At 47.0% G+C, this 21046-nt stretch overlaps 1 protein-coding gene across 4 annotated transcripts in view; it reads right to left on the bottom strand.

Moving 5' to 3' along the window:
- Positions 1-20758, bottom strand: part of LOC119188313 (dimethylglycine dehydrogenase, mitochondrial) — a 32099-nt gene extending 11341 nt beyond the window's left edge. Inside the window, exons 1-10 of one of the 4 annotated variants that reach the window (XM_075865062.1) lie at positions 20550-20758; positions 17626-17815; positions 16901-17003; positions 11660-11802; positions 10240-10447; positions 7719-7828; positions 4696-4834; positions 3604-3802; positions 2508-2627; positions 745-899 (exon numbers count right to left, since the gene is read on the bottom strand). In XM_075865062.1, the coding sequence (XP_075721177.1) occupies positions 745-899; positions 2508-2627; positions 3604-3802; positions 4696-4834; positions 7719-7828; positions 10240-10447; positions 11660-11802; positions 16901-17003; positions 17626-17815; positions 20550-20653 (1471 nt within the window). In that variant the 5' untranslated portion in view covers positions 20654-20758. Of the gene's footprint in view, positions 1-744; positions 900-2507; positions 2628-3603; positions 3803-4695; positions 4835-7718; positions 7829-10239; positions 10448-11659; positions 11825-16900; positions 17004-17625; positions 17816-20549 lie in introns of those variants that run through there. The other 3 variants (XM_037412089.2, XM_075865063.1, XM_075865064.1) reach the window with 3 other exon arrangements.
- Between the last annotated feature and the right edge of the window lie 288 nt (positions 20759-21046).

Below are 21046 nucleotides of genomic sequence, written 5' to 3'. Positions count from 1 at the left end.
TCTGATCATGCCCTACAAGTGTGGCGGGGCCGCTTTAAGAATATTTACTGCGCACTCATCGATAGAAACTAAAGCTCTCTTTGCGTCTTCTGTTGCGGCCACCAGCGTATCTGCTTGCAAGTCGGTGCACTGGAATATTGTATTTGGTCCTGCCTACTGTATGAGGAAGTAGGACATCCAAACACCCTGTCCTCGCAGTTGTCGAGAAGTCAAGCGCGTATCTCATGGAAAAATTGCGCACACGTATCTGTCTTTCACCGAGAGACGCTTGTATTACGTACGCGCTTGCATACACTTCTCTCCTCGACTTTGCTTCGCGCCGTTTACACGTGCTTGCTGAATAGGGCGAGGGGAGAACGTGAGGGGCATACGCGTTTCAGTCTGGTAGCAACATTTCGAAAGAGTACTCCTTATCGTCAGAGGCACTGTTTTTTCTTTATCTCGAACGAAGAGAGTTAACTTTTTAAGAGTTATCACAATAGTTCTGAGGCCTGTTACTTTTTTCTTCTCCTTTTATTTTAATATTATCTTCGGTTTAACATCCCAAATTCATGATATAATTGTGAGGGGCACAGAAGTAACGGGCTCCGGAAATTTTGACCGTCAGGTGTTCTTTAACGTTCACAGACACCGAACAGCACGCGTGGGTCCTTTTGTATTTAAGGTAGACTAATTGGCGGTAGGTATAGTATTGTACGCTGCGAATCCGCTGGCAGTCAACGCGATGGCGATGCGTGTACTCACCGGCGTGGAATCCCATCTCGGCTCCTCGTTCGACCAGCAGATCATGGATGCCGCTCGTTCGTTCCGTCGGCCTGCCCGCCCAGCGCTCTTCCTTCGGAAACGTGAAGCTGTTGTTCATGCCGTACGTTTCCCTCGACTTGGCGAACAGATACGACCTGAAAAAAAAAAGTTAGGAAAACGAGATCTAAGAAAGGTTGCGAGCAACAGTGTCTGCGACTCGTCGTTAGAGCTTTCTTTTTTTCATTCTTTGTGCTTTTTGTAGATGCGAAGTGTTACACAGACTAGCCTGTGTAACACTGTCATCCCGTGCGTCCGTACGAACGCACCGCAACGCGTCCCGCCACCGCAGGTGTTGGAGTGGTACCAAGGAGGTCATGCCGTAGCTGCGTGGTGACTCTCTCCCTCACTTGCCACACGCCCACCGCAGCGCCCGCAGCTGCCGCCTCGTCCGTTCGCCCGCAACACCCACCGCTACCGCCGCTCGTTCAGCTACCGTGACCACCGCTCGCTATACCACCGACTCGTCAGTTCACGTGTGAACGCACGCTTTGAAACATGTCTGTACGTGTGACCTCTCTGTCGCTTCACCCTCTCCACCACTCGCAAAGCTCGAGCGCACATCGAGTGGTAACACTCTTCCGGATCGCTTATCTGCGATCGAGAGGACGCCGGAAGACGACGCTCCTTCGCCCGCCGAAACATCCGCCGAAGCGTTTAGGCCTAACCCGGCCGTTGCTCTGAAGAAATGACAGGACCTACGCCAGCCATCTCTTCACACGAATCTTCCGGCACTCACCGCAGTACCCGCGTTAGCGCCGTTCAACCCGTGACGCCAAACATGCACAACGCTGCTGCTACGCATACCATCAGAATGGTGTGAATTGTTTTCTAAACATTATTATGTGGTCCGTCTTGGATATACGATGATTACGGTGCTCGTCTGTTGACCCGAAGGTCGCCGGTTCGATCCCAGTCATGGTGGTCGCATTTCGACGGAGGCGTGATGCGGCCACGTGCATACTGTGTGCTCGCAGTGCGTGCTAAAAACACTATATGGTCTAAATTTCCGCAGCTGTCCACAAAGACGTGCATCATAATGATTGTGGTTTTGGCATGCGAAATCCCAGGAATAACTATGAAGATTAATATTGTTGTTATCATCAACATTACGTATGTTAATTTGCACTGTGAAAAGTTTTGTAACTCGCACTCAAGATCACGGTAAAAAAGTGCATTTGCATTTGAAAACCAAACCCACTATTTATGAGGTTTTGCGTGTCAAAACTGAGACATTATTGTGAGGCATGGCGTAGCTGTGAACCAGGGTTGAAGTTTGGCTACGCGGTGTTTTATAACATTCACTTGAATCTAATTACACGGTTCATATTACATTTCACTTCCTCTCAACTGCGGCTGCTGCAGCTGGGAATCAAACCAGCGTCTTTTAGCTTAGCGGAAGCAACACCTTGGCCGCCGACTTACCGCTGCAGGTCCGTCTGTGCATTCCACCGCAATTGGAATGTGTGTACACCACGGCATGAGTCGAACGCATTACCTCGTTCACAGCATCGCACTGCCAATAAGGTCCCGTGTAAGAAATGCGAGAAAAGTAAGTCGTTCTCTATTTGGGATATGTTGCTTTCTATTAATTTACGCATGTCTAATCAGAGCTCTTCCGGCCACTGCTGTGCTTTTCAATGCGAGCAACTGGTTTCGATTCGGAAGAGACTTGCAGTGTGAAGGTGTTGGTTATATAGACTCACCTTGTGGCCCATTTTCCAAAGCGACCCGGGTCGGTTTCAATCAGGTCGTATGGTGGTTCTCCGTTTGTCATCCACTCGGCCAGATAACGGCCCGCTCCTCCGGAATGAATGATGCCGTACCTGCAATAATAAGAAAAAACAACAAATCTTTCGTTCTTTAACCATGTATAAAATCACGAAACTAGCAATATCTTAAACGATTATTCCATCAAGCAGGAAATAACGCTCTAGGGGAGTCTACAGTAAATACTCGCCAAAATACGTAGCCACCTAGAACCAAATCGACAGTCGGCATTTGAAAAGCTTTTCCTACTTCGTGTCTGATGTTTTTCCGCGTTTAAAACTATTTACTTTTTACACACTTATTTCCTTCTGTCGTCCTTTATCAACTTACCTTCCAGAAGCAAGTTGGCAAATCTCTGCGCACTAACTTACCATATTCTCTGTTTTCCAATGAGGGGTTATCACTCTCTCTTGTGGCAGAAATTTTTCATGTACGGATGGGAAATTCCGTAGCTTGCCACTTGTAGTCGCAATAGCGAGTTCAAGATTTGTCTCAGTGTACTGCAAAACTAAGCTTACGCTAATAGCGTGGATTGCGGAAGAAATCGAACCAGTTTACAAAAGAATGCAAAACAGGGTTTATGACTCTAAGATCACTGCATTTCGCTAAGACGGCAAATTAGGAACTCCCGAAAAACGCAGTCCACAATGACCTATAGACAGAGCGTTTCCTTTTGTGTAAACCCCATCTGACTAAGCCATTTCGGTCACTAATATTTAAAACTGCGTCGTGGAGCAGTATTTCTCTGAACTAGACTCGTTGGCACCTAACGAAGTGGAACAAACATTATCACGATGTGTTGTAAACACTAGAGTTGCTGTACATGCTACCTTTAGGTTCCATATATAGTAACTCTAGTAAAGACGACAGCAGCGCTTCGACTGTCGTCATTGCTGCGTTTACATATACTGTTCGCTCCGCTTCTGTCATAGTGACGTGATCATTTCTGACAATTGCTTTTGCGCAAGATGTAATTCTTTAAAGTTTTTTTTTTTCAACTGCGTAGAACATGCATTACAGAAAAGCGCTCACGCGAATCCGACGGCCACCCAGTAATTCGGGAATCGGGGCATGGGTCCGATGCAGGGCAGGCTGTCGGCCGTGTACGTGATGGGCCCGGACACCGTGGTGCGGATTTCGGCATTCCTCAGCGCCGGAACCAGCTCCATGGCGGACTCGATGTGCTCCGTCAGCCGATCCAAATCCGGGTTGAAAAGCTCCCTCCCGAAGCCTGCGCATGCGCAGAAAAGAATCGCCAAGAATGACAGGCGTAACTTGTAGTATACAGTCGGTTCCGTACGCACAGCTGCCAAATCCCAGAAAGTACCGCAAAGTTTACGAAGTCGGTCCGGTTGTTTATGGTTCAAGAATATTTTGTCAAGTTCTAAGGAGATGCTAGAGCATCATTGTGTTCAGTCTGAAGGAGGACAACGACGCTGCTACAAAGTGCACATGTCAACCGACATTTTGCCACACTGCCACCATTACGATACCGTTATATTGTCCTAGCTAAGTCAGTTGGATCTGACCAGCACGGAAGGGCACTGGTTTCAAGTTCAAATCTTGGAATTGGACGAACTTCTCGTCGTCCACTAGCAAGCTTGATTGATTTGTGGGGTTTAACGTCCCAAAACCACCATAAGAATATGAGAGATGCCGTAGTGGAGGGCTCCGGAAATTGCGACCACCTGGGGTTCTTTAACGTGCACCCCAATCTGAGCACACGGGCCTACGACATTTCCGCCTCCATCGGAAATGCAGCCACCGCAGCCTGGATTTGAACCCGCGACCTGCGGGTCAGCAGCCGAGTACCTTAGCCACTAGACCACTGCGGCGTGGTGTCAACTTGTAAGCTTGCTTTTTGAGAAATTCACTTATATCCTGTGTTTATATAACTTCGTGCTAAAGAAAAATGGATTACAAGTTGTATTTTCCTGAACCTCACACCACCTTGTGGGATTCTGGCGAACATATCTGTCATTCGTTTGGATTATATATATGTCAACACTACCGAACATTCGCCAATGTTAAGTCAGCATGAACTGACCATGAACGTAACAACGCTGTGGTGAGAACATGTACAGGGCAGGCACTTCATGATACAAGGCACATAAAGTTTCTCACCGGGAGGCACCCTATCGGTGACCCAGTCGTCACATATCTTCATTTTATCCTGGTGCTCGTAAGGACCTATGAGCAGGCCGTCACGCTCTTGCCGCATGTAGAAGCCGCCCTCCAGATGCCTGAGGACGGGGAATTCCTTCTGCAATGACAAGAAGTTGTGGCAATAAGAAATAGAAACTCAGAAGCATTTGTACACCGCAACAATTGAAGACACGAGCCTGCTACACCCTTGGTAATGTGTTAAATTATACATACAGTTGGAGATTAGTCTTCTTTTTAAGCATAACCGGCCACGATGTGAATGACACGCATTTTATTCACCGTAGCATTATCAGTCGATTGCATTGCTTCTGCCTCCCTGAAGGTCTCTGCGCCTCATGGGGTGTTGCTCGACATCTGAGACCGACGCACCTTTTTACCAAGTGACGATGCCATACGAAGGCGTCATCAAATAATGGCAATACGAAGGCATGATGACATCATAATAAAATTAAGAAGAAGAAATGGACATGGGCCGGGCGCGTAGCGGGTAGACAGGATAACCACTGGTCATTAAGAGTAACTGGCTAGATTTAAAAGCTTGCAAGTATAAAGTGTGAGCAAAAAGCACAAGACTGGGTTGATTGGCGAATCATGGGAGAGGCTTTTGTCCTGCTGCTGGCGTAGTCAGGCTGATGATGATAATGAAATCAGATATACCGACAGACACAATATGCGAAATAAAAAAAAGGCGGAGGCCGCGCGGGACGAGTTGTGAATATATCTTGCAACTCCCCGGGAAATAAGCCAACCAAAAAGACACGCTCTTTAGCACTCGTATGTATGTATGTATGCATGCATGTATGCATGCATGTATGTATGTATTAGCACCGTCCTTTGTATTTGAATCTATATTTGAATCTTTCTCTCTTTTTTAACGCCACCAAGGTCGATTGACTTTAACTTTAGTACTGAATAGACAGATATCTGGCGTTTAACATCCCAAAACCACCATATGAATGTGAGACGCGGTTGTGGAGCCGTAATTGAGGGCTCCGGAAATTTCGACCACCTGGGGTTCTTTAACGTGCACCCGAATCTGAAAACACGGGCCTGCAACATTTCCGCTTCCATCGGAAATGCAGCCGCCACAGCCGGGATTCGATCCCGCAATTTTCGGGTCAGCAGCCGAATACCTTAGCCACTAGACCATCGAAGCGGGGCAACTTTCGCACTGAAAACTATTACTTTAGGAGGTCTCATATAGGATTACGTCGACTGGTGTACAGTTTCGGCAGATTTACCTAATCACGACTGAAATGGGGCATATTTAGAAATCGAAGTCGGCCCTGCAGTGTTTCGCGTGCGCTTTACGTCCTGGTGCACAAGGCCAACTACTGTTGGAAACAATGCAGATCTGCCAGCTGCAGTTAAAAGACAAATGGTGTGGCTTAACTTTTTATTGGCTTCAAGGGAACTGTGACGAATATACCAATAATTCCACACAAAATTTTGATGGAGGCGTGCAGGAGGCCATTACACTATCAAGAACTGATGCAGCATCAAGGACTCACTTTCTCGCGCATGATATGTAGCGCATTTGATGTGGCATACGTCCGGTTTTCTGTATACTCGTATTCACAGTCTTGATCGGTCATTTCAACATTCAATTCCATCTGGACTGTCCCTATTCTAAGCAACCGTCGTCTGCCACGTGCGGTTCGGAGTGTCATTCAAGAACAACTTTTGCTTACGGAATCGGAACGGCAGACAGTGCTGCCTATGATCACCATGGCAGCGAGGAAACTAACGCTCACGTTCTTAGTCATCCTCACCACAGTTGTCAGAGACAACAGCTCTCAACAGCATTAGCATGCGTTGACAACCAGCCACTTTCCGAGCAATCAGTTTCGCATTGTCGGAACGTTCAAACTTCCAACCAGAAAGCGGCGAAGGCGCTGTTGAAGTTTATGTGGTCAACCGGCTTCGCTGAATGAATACGAAGTTCCCGTGCCCGAATGCGTGCGCTTTTTTTACCTCTGTACCTTTAACCATTTCTCTCTTCTTTCCTTCCTTCTTTCTCCCCTCTTATCTACCTTTTCTCTTCCCTCCTCCCGAAAGAGTGGGCAGGCGTTGTGCCCCTCAAGGTGTCAGTTACCAGCTTGCTCTTTCCTTTGTGCCCTCATGTATCCGTGTAAGCAAATCTAATAGATAAATAAATAAATAAATAAATAAATAAATAAATAAATAAATATTTTCTTACCTTTCTGTTGCCCTTTACCCCTACCCTAGTGCAGGGTAACACAGGATAATTTTCTTTTGATTAACCTCTCTGCCTTTCATTTTACCTTCCTCTCTCTCTCTCTCTCTTTAGACATTGCATATGCTGGCTGTGGATTCAGAGGTAGGACGAGCGTGTGATCTCCGAGTCCACGGGAGCGCGAACCAAAATAATGGAAACGGCAAAAGTGGGGGAAAAAAGGTGGCGGGTTTGTGTGTATATAGCGAATTTTCCTCGCGACGGACAGTGTTATCATCTAATGCAGAAGTAACTTTGGTTCCCTCTAAAAAGGCTCCACCGTTGTGTTGTAGACGGGTGGTTGTGGAACTGAAACAGCCGTTACGGTGCCTTGCCGGTGACGTGAAAGTCGCGGGTTCGATTCCGGCAGCAGCGGTCGCATTTCGGTGGACGTATTTTGTGCACAATGTGATGTCAGTGCTCGTTAAATGACACCAGATAGCGGAAACATCCGGAGTTCTTCCCTACAGCGGTCCTCATAATCATTCCGCGTTTTTTGTCCCGTAAAATTTCGTGTATTTTTTATTGGTGGTAGCTGTGGAACGTTCAGGTTAAATAAAAGTACGTCTGCCACTCCCTTTGTCTATGGTGGGCAGCCACACACTTGAAAGAAAACGGAAACAGTAGTTACTAAATGGATGATTAGCAAACAAATAATAAGAAAAGGCTAACGTAACAAAGAAAATGAGCTATAAACTGTGTTTTATGCAGAAGGATAAAACAGATGTCGGCATGTATTGTATACCTTGAGATTCTTCACTTCTGGTATGGAGCTTGTGATGAAGTACTGATGGTGAATGGGAACAAGAGGGAGGTCGACGCCGGCCAGGGCATTTACCTCGTGGGCCCAGAATCCTGCGATACGAAGTGTGCAATCTAGCATTATCTACAGCAAGAAGCACTTATCAGTCTGATAAGTACGCCGAGAGCACTGGGACAAGAAGCTATATTAGCGCGTGTTATGATCTTTATGCCCCCCCCCCCCTCTTTTTTTTTCTTTGAATGCTTCGGCTCACTTTCACGAGATCATGAGCACGCCGTAATGTGATTGTCTTATACAATTTTAGCAATAGAAGAAATACACTTAGCCGAAACAAAATGGGCACTGAAGAGCATGACGCGTGCATGTGGAGGCACTCCGTGGTGGTTGCGCTAACTATGCAGCACACGAATGCTCCAGTCAACCAATAGCCGAAACCACCAGCCTATGACGTATACTCGAGCCTGTATATCACGGAATTCACCAATGGAATAGTTAGCAATTTCTAGCTGCCTTTGAAACATAACCGTAAATTTCTTTCCGCGTACGGAGTGCTATAATACTGTGCTCGCATGTTCACACGAGCCTCAACAAACGACGGGAAGCGTTTTTTAAGAATAATATGTGGACTTTAACGAGCCAAAACCACGATGTGATCATGGGTCAGGCCACAAAGGAGAACTCTGGAAATTTCTGTCTTTTGGTGTTATTGAACGCACACTGACCACACAGTACGTGGTCCTCTAGCATCGGACCTTTATCGAAATGCAACTTCGGCAGCCGGGTTCCAAGACGCGACCATTCGGTCAGCAGACGGGCACCGTAAACGATACACCACGGGGATGAACGGGCAGTGTTTTTTGACCATGCCCCAAATGTGTTGCAAGGTCCCTTAAAGTTCTCTTCGTAGCGCGTTTGATGCCGCGAAGAATTGGATGTGAGCCGACCTCTGCTACAACAACGCGCTGCTATTATAGGCTCCCGCTCAACACAAACGCAGAAGTACACGAACTTCACAAAAGTTATCCGCGCTTCACCGATGCCGAATAATGGTCATTTTTAATGGGTTAGCGTGGTCTTGGTCATACGAAAATTAAGCAGCTTTGGTGATACTAGGTATTTATTTGTTCCTTCATTCGCGGAAAAGTAGAAAGGGTGAGAAAATAACAGGTTTGGGCTTTCTGAAGGACGATTGCGACAAGTACTTTGCTACATGAAATATGCCAAAGCGTGTTGCTTGTCGTTGTGAATAGCGTCTCGGCATCACTTGGCATTCCGGACAACTACAATGGAAAACGGTTTGCTACAAAAGCAGGACATCATGTGGTCATTCTTTGGCGTCTTCGGAGGTCTTCTTCGTAGTGGGATTGGGGGACAGAGAAAAAATGATTACAAGAAAGGTGTACATAGAAGTAGGAAGAACGAGCAAAGCCGAAACATAGTGACGCTCTCATGAACAAGTTTGCTTAGTAAAATACCGCATGGTAAAGCTATAGCTGCGGTATCGTGGCAAACATAATAGTTACATCCGAATACATCAGCATAAAAATAGAAAGAAAGAAACGAAGGCCTAATTTTTGTTGGACCACATGACAGGTGTTTTTCAAGGCAAGGAAAAAGTATAGAATGGAAGCAGTGAAAGACGTCTACACAAAAGAAGTTTCCAGAATTACACAGTTTCACCTATCGGTTCGTCTATCAAGGAGTGATGCACTAAGACAACTTTATTTGCAACCTAGGGATCCTAGACACACGTTTTGGTCGTCTACCAGCTTCCAAAGGTGTCGCCTATATGAAATTTTTTTGGTCAAGCTACAGCTACCATCGCAACTTTCCCGCTCTGATACGACATTGGCATGGCGCCTTTGGTTGGGTGTTGCATTCAAAAAGGCCTACTGGTTTCGCATTGGTATGGCAGACACCTATATGCGACTCCTACGGAGCTTAAGAGACCATCAAGCCTGTCCTGTACAGCTGCACTCACTACCACACTCAGCGATACCCTCTCCAGATGATTTTGAACCAACTAGACTTCAGACCATTTTCTGTAGAGAAGTTTCTAGAACCTTGGACATGTGCTTCGATGGTGCAGAAAGCAACGAAAGAGCTACTGCAGTACCTGAACTCAACAACTCTGAGCGACCACCAGTAGACTGCCTGTGCTCCACCAAGTGTGGTCGTGATTCTGTGTATATTCCTTTTCTCTCTACTTCCACCTTTCTTTTCCTTCCTATATCCATTTCTCCAGTGCAAGATAGCAAACTGTACGCGCGTCTGGTTAACCTTCCTGTCTGTCCTCGCATCTCTCTCTCTCTCTCTTTCTACATCGTTTTACCAGGGCTTCTTAAGGCGCAACGTTGAACAGATAAAAGAAAATGAAATCACTCAGCATTAGTAACGGTTATTCAAAGTATCGCCAACTACCACTGTTTGTTTTGTATTTTGCTTGTTTTTTTTTCTGCCTGCGCAACGCATTTTTTGGTACATATCCCTTGCTACGACTGACCGGCACAGTTGACGACGTGCTTCGCACGTACGGGTCCTCGACTCGTCTCGACCAGCCATCGGCCGTCCCTGTGGTCCATGGAGAGACCCTGCACCACCGTGCCCTGGAAGATGCGCGCCCCGTACCGTTTGGCTTCAGAGGCCATGGCCATGGTCAGCGAGTACGGGTCTATGTGACCATCTGCCGGGTTGTACAGGCCTCCCAGTACCTGCGCAACAAAAGGGAACAGGCTTTCTTTTTAAAAAGTTCATATCCATATGTATGTAAGTCACAGCGTTTTCATAACTCAACGAATCGACTGCAGGATTTGTCCAGTATAAGCGCAAGCGAATTGAGTAAACAGAGTCGCTCATGAGTATCTGGTTAATCAAAAGAAGCTTCTCGCGTTGCTGGTGAAGTGTCTGGTTTAGTCGAGTGACTAACTTGGCATCAGTTTTATATAGTCCCGATTTCATGATCTTACCATGAAATAAAGTTGTAACGAATTTCTGGTTTATGTTTTTATACGAAAACTTTCCTTTTGCATAGTGAAAAGTTCGAAGAAATTTCTTATGGTAAGCTAACGTGATGGTGCAGAAGTTGCTGTCCCCGAGCAAGTCCAAGTTTTCGCCCGCTAAGTAGACGCGCGCTCGTGCATTTGGCGACGGCAAAACGCCTTACGCTCTGTGCGACTTCTCGTGAAAGTAGAATCTATGAGCCATTACATTCACCACAGAGTGCGTGCCTGGCAATAGCCTTTCTTTCCTCGTCATTATTGTGTGGAAGACGAAAATAGGACTCTCGTTTTGCTGTAAGGAGCGAGGCAAATTATACGAGCCATTTCTCAATATTCAATTCGTCCTGTTCTGTTCACCCCAAGCAGCCCGTTGCTGCACCTCTTACGAAACTGGCAGCATGCACCCGTTGCTCGAATGAAGACAAAGTGAACTACGATCTGAAGACGATGGGTCCCGCATTACCCATAGACGATTACATAACCAAAACCCATGTTTTTAATCTCGGGCCGTCTCAAGAACTAACCTGAAAGACTAAATATAAGCCACAAAAACGAGAGAGTAGTTTGTTGACTTCAATTTCGAGACACCGAATGTCTGAGCTCACACAGCCTATGTTAGGACAGTACCCGTCACGGTGTCCTACAGGTTATGGCTCTCGACTGTTGGTCTGAAGGTCGCGGGATCGACTCCCATGGCCGCTGCGGCACACTTTGATGGCGGTGAAATGCTAAAGGCTCGTGAGCTTATATTTAGGCACACGTTAAAGAACCTCCAGGTAGTCCAAAATTTCTGAAGCCCTTCATTGCGGCGACCCTCATAATCATATCGTGGTTTCTGGACGTAACACCCAATAATTATCACAATGATGGACAAAGACAACGTATAACAAACATTGGCCCTGTTGGGCGTGCCAAAACACGTACCTTGTCCACGTTGATGAAAGGTACATGCTGCTTGATCTCGTCGACAGTGATCAGCTTCTGCGGCGCCTTGTTCCAACCTTGGCGCTGCATCTGGTACCGAAACTCGTCCATCCTAGTCGGATCCGACGCAAGTCGGATGCTGCCTGGACGGTGAAAACCGAGGTCCTGCAGCCGATTTCGAGTCTATAACACTTTGTCCACTCTTGGGCACTCAGTTTCGTGACACACAGCCTTAGCCCCAAGTTGAAAATAAATATTATTTAGCAATGATCTCGCTCTGGCAGGCTTGATGCCTTCAGGTATACTGCGAGGGATTATTGGGCAGCTCTTTTCTAGTAAAAAAAGTATCACGTGCCACGTAACGCCAGCAGAGTGTTCCACACTCACCGTCGTGGCTAAAATACTAGTGGCGCCGATCAACATTCTGAGGTTTAAGTACACAGACATACGAGATAAAGTTGACGGGAGGATGACCACCAGCGTAACTCAATCTCCAGAGCACTGGACGCTATGCTCTAAGACTACAGGTTCGGCCCCTGCCGGCGGCAACTTGTCTTTTCGTCCACTCTACTTTCTTTACATTGATATCGTAAGTATATACGAATGACGTCCTCTATGGTTTAATTGGCACAACTGCCTGTTGGCTCTCATTAAGGTTGATTCTCATAATTGACTAGTCATAACATATACTAGTCATAACGAGTGTATAGCCGGTCCTGCTATACACTCGCAGGCATGCGCCGCGCGGCGTTGCTTTGACGCAGGCACGTTTCAGCGCGTTCAGCGTCCTTCCGTCACGAAAAGAGGGAGACGCAGTGTTGTCTGGGTAACGCATCGGTGCAAAATGCATGTCGCATTTTGAATTTCGCGCCGGTGGCCGTCAGGCCACGCCGACGAGAGCACGCCTATCTCGCACCCAGGCCACAGGACGTCCAGGCGCCTTCGGCGGTATACCCTCGCTCCCAGAGACGCCATGATTTGTTAGGAACTGCCAAGGCGGGCCTCGCTAGCATGGCATGCAGTGGCTCTGGGAGTTTGAAATGCGAAAAAAGCGCCTGTTTATAGCTAGGCCTGCTTATAAAATGTCATCTTGGCACCACTGCGCTGTCGTCTGATCCCACAACCAGCGTAAGAGGAAGAGATTGCTGAGCACTGCCTGTGAAGTTCACAGCGCATCGCGGGAATCGTGCTGGCGTGGTGTTTTGCGATTGCACAGATTTTCGTCCACAACAAAAAAAGCTGAGTTCCGCCTCCCTATAGGATATAGTGACAATCAGTAGGAAAAACTATGAGCCCAGTGCAGTGTACGAGTAAGTATACTTATTACGATTATTCAAGCGCGACTCCCAGCTGTTACACTTTACAGCAGCGATTTGCGTGCAGTACGCCTGTAGTATGCGGCACAACACTATTGCCATACTTTTTCGCAGGCCGCATGTAAATAATAGGATATACGTATTACGACTCATACGTGGATGCACGCGCCGCGCATGTTTAGTACAACTGTAACGGCCTACTATCGCGATGAAAAGTGATGTGAACGACGCGGTAAGCATGGCTTTCGACTCGGTCGAACTGCTACATGCCTTGGCTGTTATATACTTGGCGAATTACATGTGCTTTCGGCTGATGTCACCGTGGCATTTTAGTATCTTGTTCTGGAGCACTTTTGAATCACGCGTGTGTTCCGAGTGCCCGGCAGGACTGGCAATTGATACACATGAGGTGCATGAGCGTAAGTTGGAGCCAGATTATAGCGCTACGTTGACGCCGACTTGACAACTAAGGCACGCCGCAGTTAACGCTGTTCGCGTTTTTTTTTCGGTCGGATAATACGTACCTGATAAAGTTGCTTTCGCAATTTGCAATCCACGTGCGGCAGACATTCCGGACATTCACAAAATTCAAACACAGGAACAGCACAAAACATGCTCACAGCCACACTCGGCTTGAGAAGCTTCGCATTTGATTTGCAGAGCGTCTGCTCGCGTGGCAGTTCAGGGTGTTGCTTCGCTGCGCTTGCAACAGGTGGCGCCACGCACTTTTCAATATGGCAGCAAGTGCTGAGCTCACTGTGTTCTGGTGTTGTTTTGCTAATTTTGCTAAAGTAGCATTGTTGTGCCCAGCGTGCGCGCGCGTAAACGCTACATTGGAGTATATCGGGCCCTTCATGATGCGCTCGCGGCCATTTTGCTAGCTCCATATATACCGAATTTGTTGTTAAGTGACGTCAATGGACAACAAAAGTATATGACTGGTGCAAACATGATTATCCTCACACGCGTGTCATGTAAGAACATGACAACATACCACGCTCATAGCGTGCTCATCGCATTCAAATTACCAATATCTGCCCTCGCCTTTCATTAGTAGGTATAAACTGTCCAACACATGCGGCGCATACCGGAATGTTGCGGACTGTGATATACGGATACGCAAATGCCACATGTGTCCGGAGGAAATGCTTTGAGGTCGTACGCGACGGTCTTTTCACATCATTCGTGTCATGATATGACAGTCATAATTGTCTAACCCTCTTACTCTTCCATACTAATATCGGTCAACCCCAAGTTAAAGAGGTGATCACGAGAGCACCTATACGTAGGTGGACGGACGAATGGACGGACGGGCGGACGGACGGACGGACGGACAGACAGACAGACAGACAGACAGACAGACAGACAGACAGACAGACAGACAGACAGACAGACAGACAGACAGACAGACAGACAGATATATATAAACGCTCAAATTGCAGTACGCAAAGAAATGCTTCCCATTTAAATAAAATACAGGGTGCATGACATACTAAACACTCAGTCATGCGTCTTGAACGCCGATACTAGATAATGAAAATAAAAATAATATGGGATGCATGTTGACCGCTCAACATCGTGTGTCGTGTATTAGTTTTGTCTTCACTTAGCACACCTTTAAAGATGAATGTATCAGCACAAAGCCTCCTAGAAGAATTATGCCTGGAACGTCGCTCTCTTTTCAATCGGGAGCCTCCTGCCAGCACGCAATCTCAGAGGTCATGCCTCCTGCCTTGTGTTGCGGCCGGTCGCCGCGTGGGACCGCTCGCCTCCGTACCGCTCAGTTGTCTACAAGCTGGCGATGCAGATTATAAAGGAAAGACTGCAGGCATGGACAGAGGATGAGGGAGTGCTGGGGGAACCGCAGAATGGGTTTCGGAAACACAGGAGGTTGGAAGACAATCTGTTCTCACTGACGCAGTGCATCGAAATAGCAGAAAAGGAACACAGGCACCATTGGCTAGCATTTTTGGATATCAAGGGAGCGTACGATAGCGTGATTCAAGAGGACTTGTGGGGAATACTGGACACACTAGGTGTGGAAGATGGAGTCACTAATCGTTTGAAGGATATCTAGAAGGTTAAGTGAGCAAATGAGATTAAGAAGTTTGCGGGTATAAATTGGTAGCAGCAAGGAAGACCGAGTTAACTGGCGGAACATGGGAGAGGCCTTTGTCCTGCAGTGGACGTAGTCAGGCTGATGATGATACAGGTAACAAGGTAGTTATAAAGTGGAAAAAACAGGTATCCAAGCCCACGGAGGTAAAACGAGGGCTTAGGCAGGGGTGTCTTCTGCCACCCTTGTTATTCATGATGTACCTACAAGGATTAGAGGCCTCATAAGAGGGAAGTGGACTTGGCTTCAACCTATCTTTCGTCAAACAAGGAAAACTCATTGAACAGGCACTACCAGCATTGATGTATGCAGATGATATAGTGCTAATGGCCGACAAGGAAGATTTGCAGAGATTGATGGACATCTGTGGTAATGAGGGAGATAGGTTAGATTTCAGATGCAGTAAGGAAAAATCAGCAGTCATGATTTTTAATGACAATAAAGGTAGTGAGTTTGGAATACAGGAGGTCACGCTATAGATAACAGATAAATACAAATATCTGGGCGTATGGATAAGCAATGGAACCGAGTACCTGGGACACGAAATATACGTGACGACTAAAGGTAACAGGAATGCAGTGGTAATGAAAAATAGGGCACCAAGGAATTACAATAGGTATGGTGCTGTGAGATGAATTTGGAAGGGCGTCATGGTTCCTGGTCTCACGTTCGGCAATGCGGTCTTGTGCATGACATCAGAAGTTCAAGCAAGATTAGAAATTAAGCAACGTGGAATAGGTAGGCTTGCCTTAGGAGCTCACGCGAATACACCAAATCAGGGAGTACAAGGTGATATGGGATAGCGATCATTTGAGGGCCGTGAAGCTAGCAGCAAAATAAATTTCGAGAAGTGATTGAGAGAAATGGGGGAGGAGCGTTGGGCTTTCAGCTACTTGTACATGAAGAATGTCGATATAAAATGGAGGAAGCGAACCAGAAAATTGACGGGAAAATAGAAAACAGCAGGGGCCAAACGAAAAAGAATTATGGGTTAAGATAAGGTGAAAGAAGCGGGGACAGATATGTGGAGAATTGGCATGATTAAGAAGTCCGCACTAGAGATCTATCGAACTTTTAAGGATCTATGATAACACTTGGGGTAGTTCTCTACTGTTTTAGGCGAGGACGGGAGTATTGCGAACCAAGACATATCGGGTCAAATACGAAAGGGTACACACGGTATGCAGTGCGTGTGGACAGGAGGAGGAAACTGCGGAACACTTGATTATGTTCTGTAAAGGGCTTCACCCTATAGTTCAGTATGATGGCGCAGAGTTTTTCAAAGCACTGGTGTTTAGGGACAAGGAGGGCAAAATTGACTTTAAGCAGGTATATTTAACAAGAAGGAGCTAGAAGCAGGTTATCTGATTGGTGGCTAAAGTCAAGGCACGAGTGAAAATTAAACCCTTCACTGCAAAGTACCAGTACTCAACCTCACTACTTAAAGGGAAAAAAATAAATCTAGTTTTTGGCTCACTAAGTATTACGGCTTGGTGGCGTTAGCCACCACCCGATCTAAATGGTACAGCCATATCAATCCATCTATTCTCAGTCACGTGACATAACCGTACAGCTCTGTCACGTGACATTACGGCTGCTCGGAGGCAACTGCGAGAGCATTGCTGTGTTCGCAGGGGGCGGCCCTAGGAGACGCTCGCCTTCGTACCGAAGGAGGAGGGTGAAATCAGAGGATAGTGCAGCGCGTTCACGGCTCACGTTCCAGGCATAATTTTTCAGGTGGCGTATCAGCACGAGCATGCAGTTTTCGGTCAAACCTTCCACAGGATGTCGTGGCACCCGTCCCTTCACCTACTCGTCCAGTGTCCAGTTGCAGAGCGGCGAACAGGTTGATGCTGTCGTAGTGGATCCTCTTCATGTTGATACCCGGGTGGTATAGCGCCGCAAGGCCAGCCTGCACCCCCGTGGCTAGTTAGATTGCGATTAGAATCGCGTAATTAAATAAGTAATTATTATTTATGTATTGAATAATTTTAAGATACATTGATATGTAAAGCGTAAACAGCCAAACTTAAGCTGAGGTGGAAGAAATCAATTTAGTGAAATTACTATGGTGGTGACCGGTTAACCCAAACAAATTGAGTGTGCTTTTTCCACTGAAAATGACAAACAATTTTCAGTGGAAATATTTAAAATGCACTAAACAGCGCTTCTTTATTATTTAAAAAGACTATTCGTGCTTGTTAATGACGCCAGAAGTGCGTTGTTTTTCTAAAGGCGTATGACAGCTGTTTATTTTAAGTTTGTAGACAGTAGCTCCTACTGGACGCGTAGACCGTATTTTTTAGCGCTATGATGCGCAGTGAACAAAACGTAAAACACAAAGTGATAAAGAGAGGAAGGAATAAAAGCAGGACGGAAAATGATATGCCTTCGTTAGAGGAAGTTGTAGTACATGCATCTCTAAACCTAATGCGGTGCAGCAGCGGGGATACAAATATTGCAATCTATTGTCAGTATAAAAGTTAATCAATCAATCAATCTATCGATAAATCAATTCATGAGGTGTCACATACCGCGTGCCATGTCGAGCCTGCCGTCAGCTCACTTTTCTCCAGCAGCACGACGCTCGGGTTGCCCAACCTGGCCAAGTGGTAGGTGAGGCTGGTGCCCACGGCGCCACCTCCGATAATGGCCACCTCGACGGTGGAAGGTATCGCCTCGGTGGCCGCCTCCTTCTCGGGCACACGCGTGTCCGTTTTGATGCTGCAAACATTTAGTGTACGTCGATGAGCTGAAGCGACGAAAACGCTCTTTCTATTTGGTTTTTGCGAGATTGAAAAGACAAAATGGCGCAAAAAAAAAACATGGCCAGAGAAACGTTTGGAAGAAAGGAGGGGAGCCTATTTAGTCCCCATTAGATAAGACCATATATATATATATATATATATATATATATATATATATTTGAAAATGACAGTTATGTCAATGAAAAGCACAAGGGAGATCAGCTGCTTTAAATATTTTTTTGCCCCGCCGCGGTAGTCTAGTGGCTAAGGTACTCGGCTGCTGACCCGCAGGGTGCGGGCACGAATCCCGGCTGCGGCGGCTGCATTTCCGATGGAGGCGGAAATGTTGTAGGCCTGTGTGCTCAGATTTGGGTGCACGTTAAAGAACCCCAGGTGGTCTAAATTTCCGGAGCCCTCCACTACGACGTCTCTCATAATCATATAGTGGCTTTGAGACGTTAAACCCCACATATCAATCAAATCAATCAATGCTTTAAATATTGAACGGATTGGCAGCGTTGTCATCTAGTCATATTTGAATGGATGTTGTATTTACGGGTGGGTAGTCTTTCTATGTTGGTACGGTGGTCACGCCAATGCGTACCACACGTGAGTGCGCAGAAACTATGAAAGACCTATTCAGCTGTTCTGTTCTTTCCCATGAATGCGACATCCGGCATGTCCCTTTACTTATAGGAATGCGCCAGCTGGACTCGTGTAGAATATTTTCTGGGGCGGCGATTCTTAAACCATGGCCGTATTCGTTAATGACGGGGAAAACAATTAGTGTTCTATATACTGTAGTTTTCGAGAAACATTACCCTTAGGGGCAGATTGTATCCTTCTTGAGTAAGGGTGCAGTCCTTGACATCTCACTTTTTTTTTGTCTTTCTAATTCCAGTTTTCTTACCGCTAGCGAAGGGACTGGACGCTAGCATAGGTAGTTGACACCTCTGCTTTTCCTCTTCCCGTTATCTCCTCCCCTTTCCCTTACCCCTTTCCTGAAACGCCCGATTTTAGTGAGGAGCAGTGGAAGGCTGCCTTGCGCAGCTTGAGGACAGACATACGGGAAGCTATGGATCCTGGAGTTGGCTGAGAGCGTAAAGGACCATTAAGTATTTTCTCCCCACCACTCTCTGGTATATCGCCCCCTTCCCTTTAACCTGGGATGAATAAAGTCGTTCATTCATTCTAGCGCTGCTGCGAAATACGCGCTGGTGCACATTGATGCAGTGTTCCTGTGATTCATTCTCACCGAGCAAAGTCAACGTTCTGAGGGACCGTTATCTGCGGATGCAACCAAACACGCACGCCGAGTGTCCGTGTGGACGGATGATGTGTGTTATCTTCAGATAACGTGTCTTTCTGAACGCGCTTAGGGCAGCCTATAGGAAGAGAGAGCCCGGATATACGAAGGTATCTCGACTATCTTGGCTTGTTTGTTTGGCGCTCGACGAAGGACTACAACGCACGAGAAGAGTTGTCAATTCTTCGCGATTGTTATGACAAACGTCCCTCCTTACACCAGCTGCCACGTGGGCTCACAGGCTATGGAGTCCTCAAATAAGGCCTTCCTAGGATTCCTATTGGACATTAAGCAAATGATTAAAGAAATTGAAGACGGGATTGCCGTCGATCAGGATTGTTGGGGATAACACACCCTTCAATTATATTTTTATCTGTCATGCTCCAAGTTAGTCCGGCGAATGACTGACAGTGTTTCGTAATCTGATTATCGCTATGCATAATTGGCTAGATAATGAGACATTAGCTCGACGGACCTTGCACACGGTTTTCTCGGCGAGCTTTCACAACAACGTTAGCGTTGTGTTCCACGCACAGATGCGCATTGAGAGCGGCTGTAGACGTTATGATCGTTCTAAGTAAAGGCTATCTGCCTTTCTGTAAATAAACTCTCTCTCTTTCTGGGTATGGAAGCAGCACCGCGTTAAGCAAAAGAACTGGCGTACAAATATCTAAGCTTTGGTCTGGTCAATGTCCAGCAAAAGATTTACTCTTGCTACTCAGCTACACTCTGCTGAAAATGTAGATTTAGATGTAGATGCAGATCCTAAAATTCGGCGTGTTGACTTTTACTTTCTTTCTTTCTTTCTTTCTTTTTTCCCCACACGAATGCCACGTGCTAGCTGATTAGTTCATCTGCGTGTTCACGTTCGAGAGGTCACTAATAATGAAACAAATCAGGCTAGAACAATTTCTTCGTAACTACTTTAAATTGTAGAATATCACGTGCGAAATCCACGACATGATTGCAAGGCTGAGTCCGTAATAATTTTGAACCAGCTGCGTTTTATATAGCTGGGAATGTAACCCATGGCCTTGTGCTTAGCAGTGCAATGGCCTTTTTAATCACAGATATTGGATTAGGAAACGAGTGGGGGGGGGGGGGCATGTATGATAGAGGTGTGGGTCGGCCACACTGGGGCTTCAAAACGACGAACGTATCGAAACAGCGATAACGCGCAACACGTAAGCACCAGGCCGGCGGCCATTGAGTCGCAAAACGTACGCATTCTGTCTGCTAGATAGGACAGCTTGCTCGCGTACAATGTAGCAACCCGCAACGCTGAGACCAGAGGGGAGCCGTGAAGCCCGCGGTAGCTTGCGCGCGCCGAGTGCATTGAACGGAGCACGCTTTCAGCTCGGTACAAACGGGAGCAAATTACAGGTGTCTGAGAGAGCATCCCCACCTCAGGTGCCGCGTGCCGGGGCGGCCGGCGCTTCTCACGCAATGCCGCAGCCGGCCTGCACGTCCACGAAACACGGCTGATGGCACGCATCTCAAGGTCGCCATTCTCCTCCCTCCGTCGTTGTGTCCGAACAAGCTCTTGCTTCGCACTTACGTGGCGACACTGCCCAACATCTCGCTACGATGACAGCGGCACGCACGGAGACGAAACAAAGGTTCGGAAACCCAAACTCGGCAGCGCCTTTTGTAGGTGGCTCGGACAGCGCGAAGTGTGGACATCTGGCTGTGTTCACATTCGCGCAGTGTCTTGGTACGGTTTCTTGTTCTTGGAGTGGCCCCTTTATCAAGAATATGAGCCGGGGGTCATGAGACTGCCCGCACGTGCTGGCCGGGCACCGCCCTCCCCCTCCCTCCCGCTGTTCCTCGCAACCGGCCACAGCCTGCTGCGATCCGGACGGGAGCCAGAAAATGCCCGCCACTTTTTGTTGTCTGGTGCAA

Source organism: Rhipicephalus microplus, chromosome 1 (genome assembly GCF_043290135.1).
Source record: "Rhipicephalus microplus isolate Deutch F79 chromosome 1, USDA_Rmic, whole genome shotgun sequence".
Taxonomy (NCBI): domain Eukaryota; kingdom Metazoa; phylum Arthropoda; class Arachnida; order Ixodida; family Ixodidae; genus Rhipicephalus; species Rhipicephalus microplus.
The sequence above is the reverse complement of the archived record's forward strand: the minus strand, read 5'-3'. Positions and strand labels throughout refer to the sequence as shown.